Source organism: Salvia hispanica, chromosome 1, assembly GCF_029641045.1.
Source record: "Salvia hispanica isolate PSC_SH4W2 chromosome 1, Shi_PSC_v1, whole genome shotgun sequence".
Classification (NCBI taxonomy): Eukaryota; Viridiplantae; Streptophyta; class Magnoliopsida; order Lamiales; family Lamiaceae; genus Salvia; species Salvia hispanica.
The window spans coordinates 65633480-65654478 of record NC_142692.1 but is presented as its reverse complement, the minus strand read 5'-3'; the positions used below and the strand labels follow the sequence as shown (position 1 = coordinate 65654478).

General features: G+C 35.3%; 2 protein-coding genes and 1 pseudogene across 6 annotated transcripts; 2 read left to right on the top strand and 1 right to left on the bottom strand.

Annotated features, from left to right (window-relative positions):
- Nucleotides 1–3428: 3428 nt before the first annotated feature.
- Nucleotides 3429–5128, top strand: LOC125218077 (two-pore potassium channel 3 pseudogene; annotated as a pseudogene).
- A 988-nt stretch (nt 5129–6116) lies between these two features.
- LOC125221659 (uncharacterized) lies at nt 6117–16980 on the top strand. 5 transcript variants are annotated; one of them, XM_048123849.2, is made up of 23 exons: nt 6117–6450; nt 6634–6846; nt 6985–7015; nt 7102–7286; nt 7640–7772; nt 8361–8457; nt 9336–9505; nt 10011–10177; nt 10666–10854; nt 10954–11043; nt 11461–11541; nt 12152–12295; nt 12486–12568; nt 13316–13457; nt 13543–13626; nt 14307–14468; nt 14549–14636; nt 15051–15128; nt 15269–15335; nt 15422–15521; nt 16157–16273; nt 16429–16482; nt 16703–16980. In XM_048123849.2, exons 1-23 carry the CDS (start codon nt 6340–6342, stop codon nt 16826–16828), a joined length of 2712 nt encoding a protein of 903 aa, XP_047979806.1. In that variant the 5' UTR covers nt 6117–6339; the 3' UTR covers nt 16829–16980. The 5 variants fall into 5 exon arrangements, with proteins under 5 accessions (XP_047979806.1, XP_088926354.1, XP_047979803.1 ...); XM_089070228.1 differs by having other exon boundaries at nt 16414–16482; XM_048123846.2 differs by having other exon boundaries at nt 6982–7015.
- Nucleotides 16981–17281: 301 nt separating this feature from the next.
- Nucleotides 17282–20313, bottom strand: LOC125221660 (vesicle-associated protein 1-3-like). The gene is made up of 10 exons (XM_048123850.2): nt 20132–20313; nt 19944–20014; nt 19780–19861; nt 19486–19598; nt 18975–19094; nt 18861–18902; nt 18726–18764; nt 18576–18617; nt 18100–18245; nt 17282–17599 (listed from the first exon to the last, which is right to left on the bottom strand). Exons 1-10 carry the CDS (start codon nt 20181–20183, stop codon nt 17452–17454), a joined length of 855 nt encoding a protein of 284 aa, XP_047979807.1. The 5' UTR covers nt 20184–20313; the 3' UTR covers nt 17282–17451.
- Nucleotides 20314–20999: the final 686 nt, after the last annotated feature.

The window sequence follows — 20999 nt, the reverse complement described above, 5'->3', positions numbered from 1 at the left end:
GAGGAGAGCTGAAGAATTTTCGAGCTCCTCTACTAATTAGAGAGGGGAACGAAAATTTCATCTAATAATATTTGTGATTCTGTCTCTTATTTATTCTCCTATTTATATTAAGTTCATATTGGGCTCAGTCAGGGATCTATGGAAAGTTTTGGATATGGGCTCCCCCAATTATCTTTTTACTAATTAAATTGAACCCACAATTTAATACAAGCTTATATTGGAATATTACGAGCAGCCACTACAGAAGTAATATTGCACTCCCCATCCAAATCCGAAGTTACAAGTAATCCGGGTTTCCACTTTGTTTATTATTTATTTCTCGCGCTTAAGATATAAATGTCCATTAATTAATTAATGTCTGCTATGGACTTAATTAATTAATATCTTATTAATTCCAAGAGTGGACTTAGCAAGAAACACTTAATTATTATTCATAGAGTAATAAAACTCCAACTGGTCAGTTTCCCGAATAATAAAACCTTGTTCGAGCTCCTCTTGAGTACATTATCAAAGAGACTCACCTCGCGCACGTTTCAACATAATAGCAATCCTAGCACCGCTAGATATTAATCACCACTACCCAATATATCATGATTATTGGGTTGCGAAAGACCCGCACCATTTGATAAGTAAAAGTAGTGCATAATCAATACCGTATGCTCAATGCTAACGTATGTAGATTAAGAAATAGTTATTTATCAAGACCTAGTTTTTCAGTAGATAGTATAAAGACACGTCTTGCTATTAGATCCATTCAGTGCTATACCACACCAGTGTCATTTTATTTCAGTAAGGCTTATAAATAATGGGATTGACATCGCAACCTTTCACGATAGGTAGTCTAAGCCTATCTGGGTTGTGAAATTCTTCTTTTTCTTTTGCAAAGCATTGCATAGAACCGACTGTGTTACCTTAAAGTGGACGATGCCTACAACCAGTCTACTAAGCAAAAGACTTAGACTTTGTTTGCTTTTTATACATTTGAATGTTTATAAAACATCTTATAAATGCACAAGCAAACACAATGTAATAATATACTGATTCTATTCGTGCGAAACTGCTCGAATAATACTGAATCGGGTTAGAAGTGAATTATAGAGTTTTACGTATACAAGCAAGATTCTATTTGAGCGAAACTTGCTTTTTAGTATACCAAACCTAACAGCCAGGGATTCCATTGTATCTGACCCGAAGGTCCCATTGTCATTGTACATATATATATGACCGGAAGGTCCATTGTCATTGTATATATGACACATAGGTCCATTGCCATTGTATATGACCCGTAGGTCCATTGTCATTGATATCAGACCCAAGGCATGACTGTCACAGTTCCTCTTTAATCCAATGATTCAAATAATTCCAAAACCATGTCCAAACATATAAATTGCATCAACTACATATTTCTATCATATAATTCATTTACAATATACTCCCTCCGTCCCGCTTTAGCAGTCCCATTGACTTTTCTGCTTTCTTTTTGTAAAAATGATAAAAAATAGTTAAAAAGGAGAAATTGTAAATTAAGAGAGAGAATAATATAGAGAAGAGTCTTATCTACATTATTGTCTCTCTTACTTTACCATTTCTCCACTTTAACTATTTTTTTATTATTTTTACAAATAGAGGCCAGAAAAGTTAATGGGACTGCTAAAGCGGAACGGAGGGAGTATAAAATATATCCATTGCATCAATCACATATCCATACCATATTCCACCATCTATATTAAATAACACATAATTATATCGGAGTCACCTCATATAATCAAATATTCACCTCATAAAATGTGATTTATACAGATCTGGTTATAATAGGAAAACTTATTAAACCCTGAATCCAAGTTAAGATTTAAAACCCTCGATCCTATTTTCCCAAATATTTCCTTACTCCTTTTTTTTCCGCTGACCTCTTCTACCTGTTCTAATATCTCTTTTTCTAAGAATTTGTTTTTTTGTATAAAGACGTATAATTGTATATAAATATTCACGTTGCACTAGTCGACTTAAACAAATAAATTGGAATGTTTTTATTCCAAGTGGCAGTCTTAAAAGTACTCAAGGTGCTGTGTGTCACCTAAAACATATCTAATTGTGAAGTGAAGATAAGTTTACAATAATTCATTCAATATTTAAAATGCAATTATATAAATAGAGTTAGTAATTAGGAGATTAGTCAATACTCAATTTTGTTCCTATATATAAGAACGTACATATGTATATATTAATGCACAAAAATACTCCCATAATACCATGCACTCATCCACGTTAGTACATATGCACATGCATTTAAATAATTATGGCATATATGTACTAATTTAATTATATAGTATGTAAACATTTATATTTAAAATTTTCGAGAATCAAAACTATCTATATATTCGACTATACCGAGTCGATTATAAAAAAAAATATATTATCTATGACACACTTAATATCTCTGTAATATAAATGATAATATAATATGCAAAATAATGCAAGTTTCGGGTTAGGGATGTCACAATAATAATTGTCACTCTTATTGTGAACACAAATTTTAAGAAACGTAAAGAACAGTTGGTTGAAAAAGTTAGTGGAATGTGCAACCCACTTTTTTATATTGATTTTAAAATAAAATGTGAGTGAAATGGGTTAGTGGAATGTGAGACCTATTTACTATTTATGGTAAAAATGAAGTGTGACAATTATTGTGGGATGAACCAAAATGGAAAAGGGTGACAATTATTGTGGGACGAAAGGAGTAGTATTATTCAAGTAAAACATTTTTGTACTACATATTTTATTTGTTCAATAAAATAGTTCATTTTTCTGTATTGGTACATTCATCAAAATTAGTTCCATTATTTATGAAAAAGTTCTCATCAAACTTTATCCATTTTTCTCTTATATTTATCAATTATGGATAAAATCTTTGTTATTTACAAATTAGGCTATTTTCATCGATAAATGTGTATTTAAACATTATAGTGATATTTTTATATTAAAAAACCAAATGAAACCGAAAAACTGACATTTGAACAAAAAGAAATCCAAATCGATTTTTTTTAAAATCTAAACTAAATTTGAAATAATTCGATTCAGTTCTTCAATTACTATACCTTGCGGACCTTGATTATAATACTTTGGATTGAGAATAGAAGAAGAGAATAATTACATAGATGATTAAAAAAGTTAATCAACGTGGCTTATTACTTGCAATAGTTCATGATTTTAGGTAAACTATGTCGTAATATTATGTTGATCATATTGACTGTGCGAATGTGACATAAATGCCTTCGTAATGAAATTGAAAAGGTCACGATTCCACGTTTTGGTATGTCATACGTTTTCATCAAAATTTTAATGATATTGGTTACTGGACAATTGCAAACGAAATTATAAGTCTCTTCACTAAAGTTATAGAATTGACCAAAATGAGTCTTATGATTGTCCCTTCCAACACACAGATTCTCAACTGAAGCCGAATTCTCAACTGCATGGACGAGCCGTTCCTCTCCGGTAGCTCTCTCCCTCCGCCGGAAAACAATGAAATCTGCATTTCGCCGCCGCCCATCACCTCATCGACCAACCTTCGCCGCTCCAAAACAGCACCAGCTATGTCCACAATCAATGAAATTCACCATTGCTCGCATCCGAAGCCTCCGCCGCAGTTTGCCACACCCTCAATCATAAAGCAGGGAGTGATTTGCTTGATCATTTACTTGAGCTTTGGTGTGGTTATATGCTCTTTGAATATGGACTCCTTCACGACCACTCGAACTCACCCCGTTGTAGATGCTTTGTATTTCTGCATTTTGACTATGTGCACAATTGGTTATAGTGATATAACTCCTGATAGCGCTGTGACCAAGCTGTTTTCCGTCGCTTTCATGCTTATGGGATTCGGGTTCATCAATATTTTGCTAAGTGGGATGGTTAGCTACATGCTTGATAAGACTATCAGGAGAGGGGGTGTTCATGATCCTACCTCTTACATCATCGATGTGAGGATACGGATGAAGGTGGCGTTGGCGTTAGGCGTTGTGGCTCTTTGCATTGGAGTAGGGGTTGTTGTGATGCATTTTGTAGAGAGGCTTGATTTGTTGGATTCATTCTATCTGTCTGTTATGTCTGTTACCACTGTTGGATTCGGGGATAAGGCGTTTAAGTCTTTGCCCCGGAGGCTTTTTGCCTCAGTTTGGTTGCTCGTGTCGACTCTTGCTGTTGCTAGAGCCTTCCTCTGCTTGACTGAGCTGAGAGTTGAGAGGCAGCACAGGAGGATGGCTCAGTGGGTGCTCGGGCAGGATATGACTTTCGCGCAGTTTCTTGATGCAGATATTGATAACAAAGGCTTTGTGTCGTGAGTGCTTCTCTTTGCTCGTGCTAATGAAGTTATATTATAGCTAAATGTTTATTTTTTGGCATTTGAATTACCTATGATTGATGCCTTGATGATTGTAGCTTGATACAGTTTTGTGGATAGTGCTTTAGAATGTCAATTTCCTAGAGAAGATATATAGGTAATAGGTTTCTTCTTTTGAAATATTTGTTTAGTGTGTAAGCAAGTTTGTGTGATATTCTGATACTTTAAGCAATAGTTATGTTGTTTTTTTATCACACATTCTGTCAAAATCACAGTACAATGTTTTTTAAAGTATCAAGTTGAAGCTAGTTCTCAAGTCTCAACTGCGTACGTTTGATTGTTGAATCGACTTCATGTTACTGTTTATTCGCGAAAACTTCTTGTAGCCATTGAAAGTTCACTCAAACATTTGTAGATGGCCATAAACCAATGGTGCATGGCTATTCTTGTAGTCACGAGTAGACTTGCTCGTTTGCTTACCCTTAATACGCACGTACACTCGTTTATTATAACACGACGTATTCTTGTAGTACGTACAATCTGTCTAATGAAGCTTGCATTTCACCTTCCTAAAACTGAATAAATTTGGAAGGTAACTAACTAAGTTGTCTTCCTTGCTTATTTCACATGTTTTGTTGCAGTAAATCCGAATTTGTAGTTTACAAGCTCAAGGAGATGGGAAAGGTATCAGAGAAAGACATTTTGCAGATATGCAAACAGTTTGAACGCCTAGATGCAAGAAACTGCGGAAAGATAACCCCTGCAGATCTTATGGAAATCCACCATTGATTCATATATAATTACACAAGATGAACTTCTCTCCTTCATTCATCTTTGATACAATACTTTCTTCCACCTTTAGACTATACAGTCGTGGGGCAATGATTATGCAGCTTCCCACGCAGATGAGACGAGCAGTGGTTAGATGCTCGGATCCTACAACTTGCTAATCGTTGTGATAGGCCAAGCTTCTGCTAGCTAGCTCTATACCAAGTAAAAGTTTCAGTTCTATCTTTGTATACGTGAGGTTATTGCCTAGAAGTGAGCTCTGTTTGCTTTGGATTGTGGCTCGTCTCTGTTAGTGTATATATGCAAAATGAATTAAGTAAATGTGTATATTAAACTTTAACCATTTTTATCTGTTGAGAATGGAATATTTTGTCGTGTTTTGCTTATTCGTTTATGATAGTATGTAATGTCTTAAAGGAAACAAGTTTAACTCTACTGCATAGTAGACTGGTCGTGGAACAAGTCATCGTTGGTGGGTTTATCATAGTTGGTGATGCAGTCGGCTATTTGCAGAAGTAAATTTCATAGCCAAGAGCCCAAGATATATTCACAACTAAAAGAGACTTTTTATACCTATCATGAACATGTTGCAATGCTTGTTCAAATGTTTCCTTACTTTACGAAACTAATGGCATTGGTGTGGTATATCATTGTACGGACCTAACGGTAAAATAAATCTATCATTTATGGTCATTTTCCCATTTTTATCTTTGTATTATAAAAATCCAATTAATTCGAAAAACACTTTATACCTTTTAGATTCCAGAGCTCAAAATGATATCATCACAAGTATCAAGAAAATAAAAAATACTTGTATTTGAGATTCTCTTTTTATCTGATAATTTTAAAATAACAAATTATTTTTTTTAATTATTTGGGTCAATCCATTTCACACTTGCTAGTTGCTACGTATTTTTTAATAACATTAAAAATGTATTTGATCATTTTTCATTTTCATAAAAACAGTTAAAATTTTATGTTCTGAAAATAACAAACAAGCCCCTCACAGAAACACTCGTCTCTCTCCAGTCACAACAGTTCTGGTCCTTCTGGAAGTAAAACACAGTAAACGCTTTGATATCGTAGTCGCAATCGCTGCTATTCCTCGCAATAATTTGTTCTGATTCCGACGACAAGCTGGCGATGGCGGAAAGCCGCCACAATTGATCGAAACGGAGAGCCTCGAGTTGTAGTTTCTCCTATCGTTCTTGATGGGGCTTGAATTCAGGCGCCGGGACTACAGAGCCGAGGAGCTGGTCCACTCGCTCCAGAGAGCGCGTGCTGATACTCACCCTCTGTCCGCTTCTTCTTCACCTCTCCAGGTCAACCACAAGTCGATATTATATGAATTTGTGATATAAATTATTAATTCAATTGTGGCTTCAGTAGCATTGATTTGTATGTTTTGGAATCGATTGCATAGCGTGTGCATTTTTCCTTTAGCTCTGTTCCTACGTTTACCCCTAGTTCATACGATGATGATGTTTGATACAATTGAGTTGCAGGTGGAAGAATGTGAAAGTGAAAAGGATGATTTCTGTGATCCGCTTAGAGTTAGTGATGGATTGGTGGCAGTTTCTTCTAGTGACGTACACCGTGAAGATGTTAGTACTGAGGCAACAGCGCCTTCTCAACTGAAAACGACGAAGGGATGGATCTCTTATAAGAAAATGTTGATGCAGCGCTTTCCCGTGTCTAAAACATCACCAATGTCAGTGGTAGGTATTTCTATTACTAAAACAACGTAGAAATTCGTTTTTTCGGGGATGTTTTGAAATCTTAGTCAACTATACCATTATTGTATCTATGTTTTGAAGTGGCATATTTAACAAGCTACTTAATCTTGTCCCCAGCAGGCATCTGGTGTGCACGCAAAGGGTAGCAAAGGTAGTTTATATCTGATGATCATCGACCTTTTTTCTGCTTCCCTTTTGATTTACAGCTTGTATATAATACTATGTAGATATTGGCAGCAATTGAGAAATCAGCAAGAGATTTGCATTCAGGAGGGTTGGATGATGACAAAAATTTCGATGATGAAGATGTTAAAGTAATCAGTCAACAGGAGCATTTATCAAAGTTGCATGGACTGAAAGATGAAATTAATCAGTATTGGTGTGCTGGTGATCGTGTAACATCGTTAAGGCTGTCAATAAAGGCGAGTGTCCCAGTTCCCTTTGTGAAGATGTAACATTGTTATTGTTAGGCTTCTTCTAATGTTGCCTGATTTTGAAGACCCTAACAACGATACACAGTTATTCATGCATATGTATAATGATATATGATGGTGTGTTTATGTACATGTGCATGCATTCTTTCCCTGTTTCTTTGTTTTTCTCTCAGTCCTCCAGTGTGTTCAAGGATCAGGGTGTTTATATGAAAGATGATTTCATCTTTTGTGCTCCAATGCATATCATCGTGAACCTTATTGGGGGATCTGCAATCTTTTTTTTCCCCCATGTCCCCCAGTCTTCAAACTGAGTGCCTTTGACAGCAAAATGTTATTTTCAGGCTGTGAGGTCTCTAATGGACTCATCTGCCATCCAGATTTATCCAACTCTTTTCGTTTTAGCAACTGATATAATGGACATGCTTGGTGATCTTGTGTGGAACCGCATCAAGGAAAAAGCAGAGATCACTGAAGGTGGGTGCTCTGTGACTCTGTCACAAGAATATTTCTCTTTCGTTTGGTATTGATATTATGATGCGCTTACTTTATCTCCCCCCCCCCCCCCCCCCCCCAACTTCTGCCTCTGTACATGTTTCTTTTTACCAAGATCTTGTGAAATATGTATGCTCAGACTCACTGCCTACTGCAGATTTAATTTTACTAGGTCTCCCGGAGGGTAAAATCAATATTAAATGATCAACATTTTAAATGTTATCAGTATGTCACGATCATTCCAAATTTCGGTATGATACTAAAATGCATTGACTATAATTGAAGTCAATTTGTATTACCTGGTGATGGTCTATAACTAATCAAATGTTTATGATTACTGAAAGGTGTTTTTATGCTGGATAGTGCTAAGGAATAGCTATGCAATTGACAATCAAATGCTTATGATTACTGAAAGATGTTTTTATGCTGGATGATGCTAAGGAATAGTTATACAATGGAACATTAATGCTGATCCAAATCTTTTCACTATCATGCCCTTACATATATTATTTGTAAACAGCTAGAAAGTTTGTAAAGCTGCAAATCAAATATACCTTATCTTATTTACAGAAAACTTCAATGCTGGTGATATATGCTTTGATGCCAAAGAGACCTGCAATAACTGGTTCAGCAAAGTTGGATCTATTCGGGAGCTGCTTCCTCGCATGTGAATCTTCTACTTCTCTCATTGTTTCAGGCATACAGTATCATCAAGATGATTCTGTCACTTTGACTGCAGTATATCAATGTTAATTAAATAAAATTCTGTTGGGAGACTTTTAGTTTAACATCACTACATCATGAAGTGCATCACTTAACAGCTTTTTTAGCTTACAGATATTGAGAATGATTTTCTTGTCGATCAAAAAACACATACCTCGATAGAAACCGACAGATTCTGGTCCACCACCATAAGGAAATATTGGAGCAGAAGTGTAGCAAGCGAGATACCAAGTGATCTTAATTTATCTTAATTAGTAATATATTCATTCTATTTTTTCTCAATATCTGGCTTTATGGCTTGCTATGCTTCTGTCAGTATCTTTGTCTTATGGCGGCAGACTCATATTTGGGATTGCTATCATGATTTTATTCTGCTACACTTTTTAGCTTAATACTGCAACCTTATTGATATTCAATTTGACTAGACTAACTGGTGACAAAAGCTGTTATTATTATCCTAACGATACTTCTGCAGAGGTGCTTTAATACCCCATTTACTATCCATTATAGTCTAATGACTCTAACTATGATGTATTCAACTTATTAGGAACCTTTCGTTCTTTATTGATAAAGTAACAGTAAAGGTTTGGCAAATTTCATGATCACACAATGACACAAGGGACTGACCCTAGTTAGAGTATTTATGGTCTGAATTAAAAGTTTAAAACTAAACTCCATTCAAGGTTGTGCGGAACTCCTTGATGAAGCTTTCATGGATAATCTCAAGAGCTGTTGTGCTTAATCTCTTGTCTATTTAGTATTAAGTTTTTTGTTGTGGTTCACTATTTTCCTAGCTTGATAGTTGTTCTTTGATTGTTTAAGCTATTTAGAACTTGCATTGCTGCCTTGTTGGCGCTTCCTTCATGACCACCCTGAGAATATCCTTAAACGCTTGGTGGAGATGACGAGGGGCATTGCTGATCCTCTGGCATCGGCTTATTGTCGCCTATACCTGGCTCAATGCTCTCAAAGATTATCCCAACATGATACAGGTGCTGATTCCTGATCTTTATTACAACTTTTTATATAATGCTAAATGTACTCATTCGACGACTATGATAGTTACCAGCTGCCACTTCTACGTTATGTGCTTAGACTATATTCTACTAAGCTACGTTCTCTGTGTTATCCTTGATAAAGTTCATCTCTACCTTTTCTTTATGACAGATGATTTTGAGAATGCTATATGCAGTAAATTAAAAGTGGAAGTGGTTTAGTACTAATCCACATAATATGTAGTAGATCCATTTTTAGCTTTTCCTCATTTCAATAAAATTTTGAACAAGACTTAGACCATCAAATGTATGGTTTAAAAACACTCTCGATGCATTATACACACTGACAAATGCAGTGCCTGAATATTGTAAGACATGATATTTTTTCAAGTTCTAATATTCATGTAGATTTGATCTTTATCCTTGTAGTTGGTTTATGTTCCATTGTTTCTATCAAATTCTGTGCGCCCCTTATAGCAAGGGATTCTGCATCTTGAGACAGGTTTTCTTATCGCGTGCATAAATGACCTGAAACTGGTACTCGTTCGCCTCACACCAGCAAGAGAAACCGTGAATGGGAATCTTTCTGGAAATAGTCAATTACTGCTTACTCTGGTTGAACCTGCTATAGAGTATATCATAAAATGTTTATTCAAGGATCTAAAAAAGGTCAGTCCAGATTTTTCTCTGATTTTGCTCCTTTGTTGGTCTATTGTGATGGTTAGGTTAGACATGGTAATGCTTGGTTGTGTACTCCTCTTCATAAATTTGTAAAAATCTTCATCTAATCTAAATAAAAAAAATACTCCAGTTTGAAAAAGCACTCCGATAGTTCATAGTTGATGAAAATCCAAAAATTGATGTTCTAATACAAGATTCTGTGAAATAAAACAATCAGAATACCTACCTTGAGCTAGGGAATAAGAGTTCTGGAAAGTTGCACAACTTTTCTTGTTTATGGAAATCTTTTGACTGGCATAATGTATTAGAATTGAACCAAACACTATATACTAATATGAATTAGAATACATTCCCAAGCAAGGTTCGTTGCCAATCAAATGAGCCTAGTGTAATATTTATTGAAATGTTTTCTCTTCCATGGATGAGGATGACCATAGACATACTTTGCCTTATGGACTATGAATATTTTCTTGCAGATGGAAATTAGTAAAATGCTTCTTGCACTTGGATTGTCGAGCAATCTGTCAATCTTGTCTAAAAATCATTCATGCATATCGGTCGTCCTTCATCATATACTAAAGGAACTTCCAGTTGAATATATTTGTTCTAATGCCGTGGAGTTGCTACAACTTATAGAGATCACTGATGATAGGTCTTTTGATCAGGTACATGCCTTCACATTCACATACAGTGGGGTTCCTGCACTAGTAATGCCTTGGTGTTATTTTAAAGTTATTCTCTGACAGATCTATTCTTCTCTGCAGTCGTTAAATTTCAATTTACTTGGACATAGGCTATGTGAATTGGTATCTCAAGTGAGTAACGTCCAATTATTGATCGATAAATTTATCCAGGTATTTCATTACATTTGTAGAACATTTGTTTTTTTGTTTCATTCTTCCTAATTTCCCCATTGGTTAAACAGATTGCATCTATCTTGGACTGAGATGCTTGTTTCTGTTTCTCCAAAGTTATTCTAGACAATATAATAATCTTCTCCTGGTTTTACTATCCCGACAATCATTGTTTGATCTCTAATACTACATTTATTATTTAAATTATCACTCTTAGTCTGAAGCTACTGGTCTCTTACACAATGCCTCACTTCATTTTAAACTAAAAGTTGTATGCAACTTCAACCAAGTACAAAGGGAGCAGTGTAGAACTTGTATGTTGTCTCTGTGTTCTAGTTTCAGATGTTCTCTAGTTTTTTTTTTGTCAGTAGAAACGTTTTGCTTCTCTCTTATTGTTTAACTATACTTGCATTTCAGGTTCTATCTTGTTGTGCAAATCTTCATGCATACTTGATGCTTGCAGATGCTTATTTGGATATAATCTTGGAGAACCATTTGGTAATATAAAGCTTCATAATGTTTTATTTTTGTTGTATGTGACTATGTGTTCTCTTCTCTTGATACTTGTATTTGTTTTGGTTTAAGTCATGTTGCTGATTATTAGCATATAGCCTGATCACTAAGGACATTCTTTTGGTAAAGGACTGGAAGACGTTCTGGCTCAAGTATAATTTAAAATAGAAAGTTCATGATGTTTGCTAGAGCCCTAAGCCTTGAAAAGTATGCAAGTGAACATGTTTTGTTGACGTCATATGAGAAAAGCTGGATGCTGCGTTTCGGTATGGTTTCCTTTTGTAGTCAATCATGTCAGTAATGGCAAGTCAAAGTAATATTTAATACTGTTAGTTGGTAGTTTGGTTTTGATGAAAATGAAAGGTGGGTACAAAACATCTTTAATTTTCATCAAGTATAATGGTAATTATATGGTACTAAGTACCTATATGTATGTGTCCCAAGCATTTTTCTTAATTTTTTAGCTAATATGGCTGGTTTTTTTGTAGATTTCTGACATTTCAAGATACTCGATTCCTTCATTGGCTTCATTTTCATGTGGGTTTATTAGTGCCTGAATTCATAAAATCTCCCTTAAACTGACCCATTTTTGCAGGACAAGCTCCTAAATGTAATACTGGATGGAATATTGGAGCGTGTGAGGGATGAGAGGATTGGTGAAAACGAGTTGGTTATACTGCAATCAGTTTTCTTGAAAATTCTTACTCATTTTGGTGACATAAAGAAAATATTGGCATTGGTATACTTCAAACTATTTTTTCTTCTATGTGCAATTACTTCACTACTGTCACTTAGCTTGCTTTCTGTTCTTCAATTTCCATATTTTTGACATAGTTTAATCCCAAATTTCATTAGAGCACAGGGTCATGTATACATTGGCTTCTTATTAACTACTTTGACTGACTGCAATTACATCCGATGCTCTGCAGAACCATTTTATTGACATCTTAGATATGATGCATGGGAGCACGAGAAACTCTATCAATATGCACATTCTTAATATGGCAACTAGGTACTATCTAGTCCCTTTACTTGAAATTTGGCCTTTTTGTTTCATGTCAATTTGGGGGGCATTTGTTTTTTATGATTGCTAATTTACATGATTGAGTATTTTTTTTTCTCATTACTATGTTTTCTCCAATCCTACCCTTTTAATGGGATATGTATTAAGATAATCAGCTCAAATGATTGAAATTATCATGTCCTTTGGATATCCTAAGTTCCAATCCATCTTAGTAAACAATATATTAGCCTATACTATATCTATCTAGGCTAATTCTAAAAATAAATGCCCCCTTGGTGTTACTAACTGAAACCCAAAGTACTTGATGCCAAGCTCTTTGGTTTGAAGGTAGCATTGACTGGTTTTTCTTTCAATGAAGTTTATCATCAATCATTTCAGATTGAATTTTTGCATGTCATGTGCTGCATACAGCGTTAAATTGGTCTGGAGGATTTCTTTCAATGCAAAGGATGGAGAAACTAAAAGAAATATTGTTCGTCTAAGTCTAAAAAATAAATGGGTGATTATGATTCAGTGAAAACATGATAGCTTAGCGAGAAACATCTATTGGAGGGCATCATGGTCCACGTACTGATGGGCAGACTACTGGATCCTAGAATTGTTTATTAATTACTTTTGTTAAAAAACAAATATTTGAATAGATATCAATCTTGACAACTTTACATTCCTCCCTCTACTATTGTTTATTTTTGCTTTCTTGTATATCCATTCGGAGGTTAATAAGCTCCTCCCCAGGAATGGTCAAATTCAAGACCCGATCATCATTGAGGTGCTACTTGAAGTTGCTCAGGCATTATACAATGGCTTAGACTTCTCAAATATGAGAAAGGATGAGTATCAACATCCATCTCGTCTGATTTCTCGTTTTGTTTATATGGTAACCTGATATTCGTAAAGTTGTTTTATTTGTTAGTATCGTTATCAAGAATTTACTACCAGATGTCTGCGCCTCTAACTGTTAGGTTGACCATGGGATAGAAGTGGAGAGCCATTTGAGGTTCCTTGCCCAATGTCGTGGAGCATTTTCTAGCATTAATGAACTCCAGGTTTCTAACCCCGTTTTGTTTTGTTTTGTTTTGTTGTATCTCTTTGTGTAGTGTGTCACACCATTGAATATTCTTTCACTGATTTGGTTGTCTGGCTGAAGGGCTATTTACTTTTGTAAGTTTGTTTTGCCATGGCAATGTGCTATCAAAAGAACATCAATGTTTTCTGGAATCTTATCATTTTCACCTGTGGCTGAACTCATTCTTTGACTAAATGATGATACTTCAGTACTTCACACACTACATCGTCTTCCTGCATGAACTCAGCTGAAACTTATAAAGGATTAACAAAAGGGTTTTTCTACTGAACCATTCATGAACAAACTGACCCCATTCCTCCTATTTGTTCCATACCTCCTGATCAGGAGATATCTTGAAGAGTCTTGTATATTTTTTGCGTCATAGAGTTAGATATTAATTGTATGATTCAACTCTAATTGTTCCAATATTAGTTTTCTCTTACTGTTGCATGTTGCTGATTGGTTTCATTTGCTACCTTCTTTCTTTCTTGTTTTGTTTTCCACTTGAGGGTGGGGATCATCATTGATAACTAGATATCAATTTGAGTTGATTCCTGTGTGGATTGTCTAACATTCTTTCTGACATTGTTTTGTTGCATATGTAACACATGCTGATAGACATGAGAATCCCAGTGTAATGAATTGATGTTAAATTTGCAGGAGAATCTTGTTCATTCCAGCAACAACTTAGCCATTAGAGCAATGAGAAATGGAAACAGTAGCATAAGTTTTGTCAAATCATGCCTGGCATTCAATGAAGTAACAATACCTGCTATTCCGGCTAACTTAAGGCAGTTGAACTTATATATTGAAACAGCGGAGGTACAATTTCTGCTTTGTATAATCAGCATTCTTGTTATTGCACCCAGATGCTTGCACTTCCTAGTCTTCCTGCTTATCAGGTAGCGTTGCTGGGTGGATTTGTTTCTCATCTGGATGGGCTTCTAAATGCAGCAGTCAATTGCTTGGAAATGATTGATCCAGTCAATGGTTAGATATATACTTCTCTACCAGAAAAAAAACTTGTAACTTGGTGCAGATTTTGACTGAAAAATCATTCAGAGTAACATTATTCAGAAAACAGTAGTAGACTAGAAAATTAGAATTTTTTAAATTTTAGTAGGTCATTTTTCAATGGTAGCAAAAACAAACGTCGATGGTATTTCATGTAGTGAAGGTGAAAGTCAATGCATGTATTGGAATATGTATGATCTGATAATCTTAGAGAACCCCAAATCGAAATGTGTAAAGTTATCTTACCTGGTCATTTATGCTCTAGCCTCTTTTCACCTTTTCGTCATTAGTAACCATCATAGTTTATGTTATGGCAACTATTCTAATTATTTACTTGTTTTATGGCTTTTTACCACAAATTTAGATACTGAATCAGTGTGTTGCATGTAGTTATGCAGATGGCGGAAGATGGCGATGAAGCCATTTCATTAATATGTAAGTTATGCGGCCTGTTGGTGATGGTCCCAGGTAATTTTGCACCATTTTTCAGATTTTCTGGATTGATGACTGCTTATGGGTTAGTGATGTAAGTTTTACTTGAATGAGCTCAACTTAGCTCTAAATTTTTGACCTTCAAATTCCGCTGATATGCTACTTTGTCACTGAAGGTGGTGTTGAACCAGAAGTAACCTACATTCCCCAGCGTTTGCTGTCTCTCCTTAACTCCCAAGCATGGTGATTCTTCTGATCTGTTCACCTATTTGTTGAACTTTCTTACTCTAAAGTTTTACCTTGGTAGTAACATGGTCGCTATACTTTAGGATATTGCCGAGAATGAAGGCCAAGATATTCTCTGCATTTGTTTTCTTGTCTGCAGCACAATCCCAGAATCAATTGCTGTACCATGCTGTGAGTGGAAAGGTAAGCCTGTTAGGTTATTACTCCAATTATAGCTCCGGCTCCCTATGCACATGATTTACCTTGAAAGTGCAGACACCCCAGATTACACATATATAACATTTGTTGTTCCTGGGTCTCAGCTACAAGATTTAGTTTTAGGCTTTCCCAGAAGAGCTCTTTTATATTATTGAAAGTTGTGGGGCTTTGATTGTATACATGGGGGTCCTCTCAAACAAAGTCCCACTTTGTGTTAAGTGAATCATATCATGATTAAGTTTGTGGCATGGCTATGATATCAATGTTGGGGTCCCGGCCTAAAGTGCGGGCACCTCTCATCTCAACACTAGTAAGATATTTTGTCCGCGTAAGCTCATAACCGGCATGGTTCACCATGAGGCAGTATTGATTATATCCACCATGTATTAATAGGAATCAGCTGTGCTATTAAGTTATTCTCTGTTTTTTCTTAAGAATAATTCTGTAAATTGTTGTTTATTTAAGTGTTTTTGGGGTACATTTTTGGGTCCATCAGGTGTGTCCTGGACTGTCTTTAAGCCCGAGAGAATTTGTAATTAATTAGTTCCCTTGACTTCATTAATATAATATCTTGGACGTGGTTCTCACATGCATACTGTATCTTCATTTTGTCTCTCCAGGTTATTTGTAACTACCAACTATTTGTTGGATTCCCTTCTGATCATCAAGAACTACTGTCTTTGTCACGTATTGCTCTTCAGGGCATTCTAAATTGTGTGATGCAAGAGTCTTCTAAGGTAACAGAGTCTCTATGGATATCTTTTTTTCATCTATTTCATTCTGATTCGTGTCAGTTCCTCCTTTAGTTACTGCATTTCTGTTATGTTTTTTGAGCACGTTCACTTGGTACTGATATGTATCATGAACGTGAATACCGACTTGCGACTTGCAGGAGCGAGGAAAATTGGCTCTCGAAAGTTGTAACTGTGTAGCTTCATCCTTTATGGTTAGTAAACGGATACATCTGATTGCATTTTATTCAACTATATAAGAAATTACAACATCTTACGATCTTGGTTTTCCAAAAAATTGGAAACAAATTATGTTCGTGTCCCATGTGTTTCTGTCTAGTGTGGATTTCCACCATTATCCAGCTGCCCCATTTTCTTTTAAAGTCGTAGATTAATAGTATATTGCTTATATTATTTTCTCTGATGCATGTTTAGGTGTCTGATGAAACATTAGAAGCATGCTCCAAGTTGGTGGAAATAGCCAAGTCCTGCTACAGTGCAGACGACAAGTTTCTACAATCTACATTGAAGTTTTTAAATGCTTCCCAGTTTCACTTGTAGTGTAATTCCGGAACCTGTGGGTTAAGAGTTCAGTGTATGATTTTCATCGCTCGAAGTCTTGTATATTTGTTATATGATTTACTATCATTCAAAATCCAGAGAAAAAAAATAATGTGTTTGTTGCTGGTAAATATTTTTGTTTTTCTGTTCAAGTCGTTGCCCTGCTTCCTTGCGTCTCTTCAGCTTCAAGGCTGGTCTCTAACTTTCCCTTATAGGTGGAAGTTATGCATTTTATTCTGTTTTAATGCAGATTTTGTAAATTGTCGAACTCGTATTAGACCATTATTTGATTTGATTTGATTGGATTGGATTATAAGGACGTATGTAAATTTGTCTTTAGAAGAAAAAACATTTGTTCTCTAGTTCTAAAAACTAAAAATCTAAAAAGCTATACATATTTCAAGCAAATCTCAACACGTTGGCAAAAATTGTTTTGCCTTTCAGTCTCTCATGTACGTGGTAATGAAAAGCAACACTATCTGTAGTCCATAGTAATGATTTACGCTGTCTAAAAGAAAACATGTACAAAACTTATTTACATGCAAGCATAGCTTGACTGAGCCAATAAATACTACATTTGATTTCCTTGTTTATCACTATACTTAACACAAAAGGGCGACGTCCTACGTCAGTCCTGTGTTCTCCTTGCGCCCAAATATAAAATACATGACGATATGCACCAGAGTTTTCACAATCCAGTCCTCAACAGAATCTGACACCAATTTCTTTATCATCTTTATAATCAGCATCACCACAAACATAACCAAACTCCTGTAACCACAAAACTCCAATCTGATTAAAACTTCGGCTTATGATGGTTAAAGATCCATCCAGAATAACCAGAATGTTAGGAACCGACAAATTTGACAGAGACAATAGAGGTGCAATTTTGTTCTTACAGACAAAAGGAAAAAAAGTGCTTGTAGGTGAATGATGATGAACAATACTGTTTCAGAACTAAGAAAATAGGCTTGACATGGGAGATTACTTGTCACTGGCTTAGACTCGTAGACTAAGCAACAACCAAGCAAATATCCTCAGTGAAAGGCCATGCTCAATAAAAATGTTTCTTATTAATACGGGACAAGTGAGTTACTGATTTGGGCTAATAAAAGAGCAACTGAATGCAACAATGTGCTTAATCATGATATCAACTCACATTGCAGGTCAATCTTTCAATTAACAAAGGGCCTAATCAAAGTGTGATTTTACGATAAAAACTACAGTCCTAGTTATAGATGCATATTAAACATAGAATTAGAGTTATTTACCAGATCCATGATATTGTTTGTTTCATGAGATATAAGGAGGCTACAATCAGCAAGCTACTGATAACGTCCCTTAGAATTGATTCACCAGTACAATTGCTGATAAAGCTCCTCAGAATTGATTCACCACTACGAGTGATATCCTTTTCCTGTGAGAAACAATTAACATAGTGTTGCAGAAGGATCAGATGACTCTTAGTAAGAATAATTATGTCCATTTATTAGCCAATGTGATTTAATATCTGAAGTTAACAGATGATTAATGATCATTGCATCTTTTTCTTAAACCTCATAACACTTCAAAAGCAATTTTGTCATCATGACTTGAATGGAACAACAACAGGACTTAAACAAGCTAGGAAGTAACCCCCACACTTATCATTTCTAGTCAACTTAGGAGAAGGTGTAACTATATTATGAGAAAAGTCTAAAACAAAACATTCGAAATGAATCAATGCAACAAGAAAATATATTTTTACCTGCGAGTCGTTGCCACGAGGTTCGTTAACACTGTTGGTAACCTGCATTATGCATAAACCCAAAAGAAAGAGGTGGTTATTATCCTCGCTTTGAGAAATGATGCCTGTAGGTGGAGAAAACAAATCTGCAAGAGTAAAACAGGTTTTCACCTGTATATCGTTGTCAGAATTAGCGACAGAGCTAGCAACCTGCAATAACCAACCAAAATCAGTCACTATCCCAGCTTGCCATATCATGCCCAAGGAGTGGAAAACAAATTAGCACGAGAGAAACAGATTATTTACCTGTAAACTATTCTCATGAGGTTCCGCAAAAGTATCATTGACCTGGAATAACCAAAAAAATGCAGTCATTATGCTTTGAAGATCAAGTAATTCTCTAAATCTTAAGAAGCCAACCTCAGGAGAAGGTACATCTCTATTTTCAATGACAGATGTTCCAGGTGAAGATTCTGCCGGCCTACTGTAATTGGCTCGTAATATGAACTCTTGAAGGGGATGTCCAGACTCCTTATCAAACTACATAATCCATATGAACTATTAAACTTACTAAAATAATGAACCAGAACATTCCCTAACATACAAAGTACTTACTTTTTCTGAAGCAATATAGCCCAAATTGTCGAGACGTTGATGTTAGTCATTGAACAATTATAGTTTTTTTAATGAATTAGGCGTTTCATTTAGTATATCGAATTGTTCCAAATCATCGGAATAATAGTTTCACTACCATTTCTAGCACATACGAATTTATGGAACTACCAGTCCATATACATGAAATAATATTGCATAAACCAAGATATTTGGAAGCTATTATCAGAATCAGGCCAACCATGTATCGTTAAACTACAAGCAACAGAAAGGAGAACATCAAGTTAACCATAATGGAAATGATTCAGTAACGGTATACCAGTTTTCGAGCATCTTCCAGAGATGTATCAGGAGATGCAGCTACACTTTCAATCATGAACTTGTCCTTGCACCTTATATTGTGGTGAGATTCCCTCAGCGCTCGCATTGTCACTACAAAATGCGCCAAGCTGAGTCCTTTACAAACCAAAAAAGGAACAAAAAAGACTGCCTAACACCCCCTCCAGACTATAATGTATGAATAAAAGAAACAATCTCAAATTAATGGCTCCTTGATGCTGTTATCCATCATACTCTATCTTGGGAAGAGAGAGTACAAAAATGAAATAAGAACCTTTGATTTCACAAGATGATCGAGGCAACAGAATTCCAATTCTTGGTCGAACCACATAATTTCTTGGATTAGTGGACTTGAGCTGAAAACATAGTGGTTACAGTTTTTATCAAATCGAATTATCGCATAGCATGAGAAGTAGTCGGAAAAAAAAATAAACTCACCTTAAAAGCAACACAAGCGTCGGTTTTATTTAACAATCGGACCGAAGATGAGAGCTGTTTGTTCTGATCAACTGAGCAAATACAACCACACGATGAATTGAGAGGAGAACCGATTATCATGAAAAACAAGAAAGATGCAAAGAAGAAAAGGGGAAAAAGTCAAAGTGCGACGAAGATGAGACGCTTACATTGGAAATTGAGCTCCGGAGGCTCGTAATTGAGCAACGCCTCCGAGCTCATTTCTCTCCACAAACGAATTCGCGAGAATTATGAATGGAATTGGGGTTTTACATACAAAAACGTTGCTTTCGTATTGGGGAATAAGAATTGGAATTTGGAGGCAGGAGTTTGCAATCGTGTTGACGATCACTGGAAAATGACGGCTCATTTTTTAAATTAATTTATACGTTGTAAATGTCATTGCATATTCTTGTCGTATATTATACACTAAAATATGTGAAAGTCATATAAGTACTAATTTAAAATGTCATTATTTGAATTAGTGAAAGTCTTATATTGTTTAATTGTACGATTTTTTTAATTTTTAATAAAAAAATTGATTTGAATCCAAGCAAAGTTTCATTTACGAAAAAGTAAAGTTTTTGAGGAAAAAATTTAATCTTAAATTGTCTTATTTGATGTTATAAAAAATGATTTGAATCCAAGTAAAATTTCATTTAGAAATAGGGAAAAGTTAAACATGGAAGTGACTTATTGAGAAATGAGTAACTTAGATCACAAGCTTCTACTACCAAACTCACATTATCCAATTAACTATAAACCATGCATTGACTTTTAAAACATAAACCCTGGTTGCGGTTGACAGCACTAAGGTTTTTGCGTTTTTTAATATGAAATCTTTAATTGACTAAATCAGTAGTAGTAGGAGTATCATTTTTACTCTAGTGAATGAATTTAATTTTAAGTCGCATTGTGCAGTGCATGGTAGATAACAATTTCCAATATTTTAATCGCGAGAATCGGTTACAGTCTTACAGGCACACGTGTGTTTGATCAAATTGTGTGTGTGATTTTAATCATACAATTTTTAGCTTT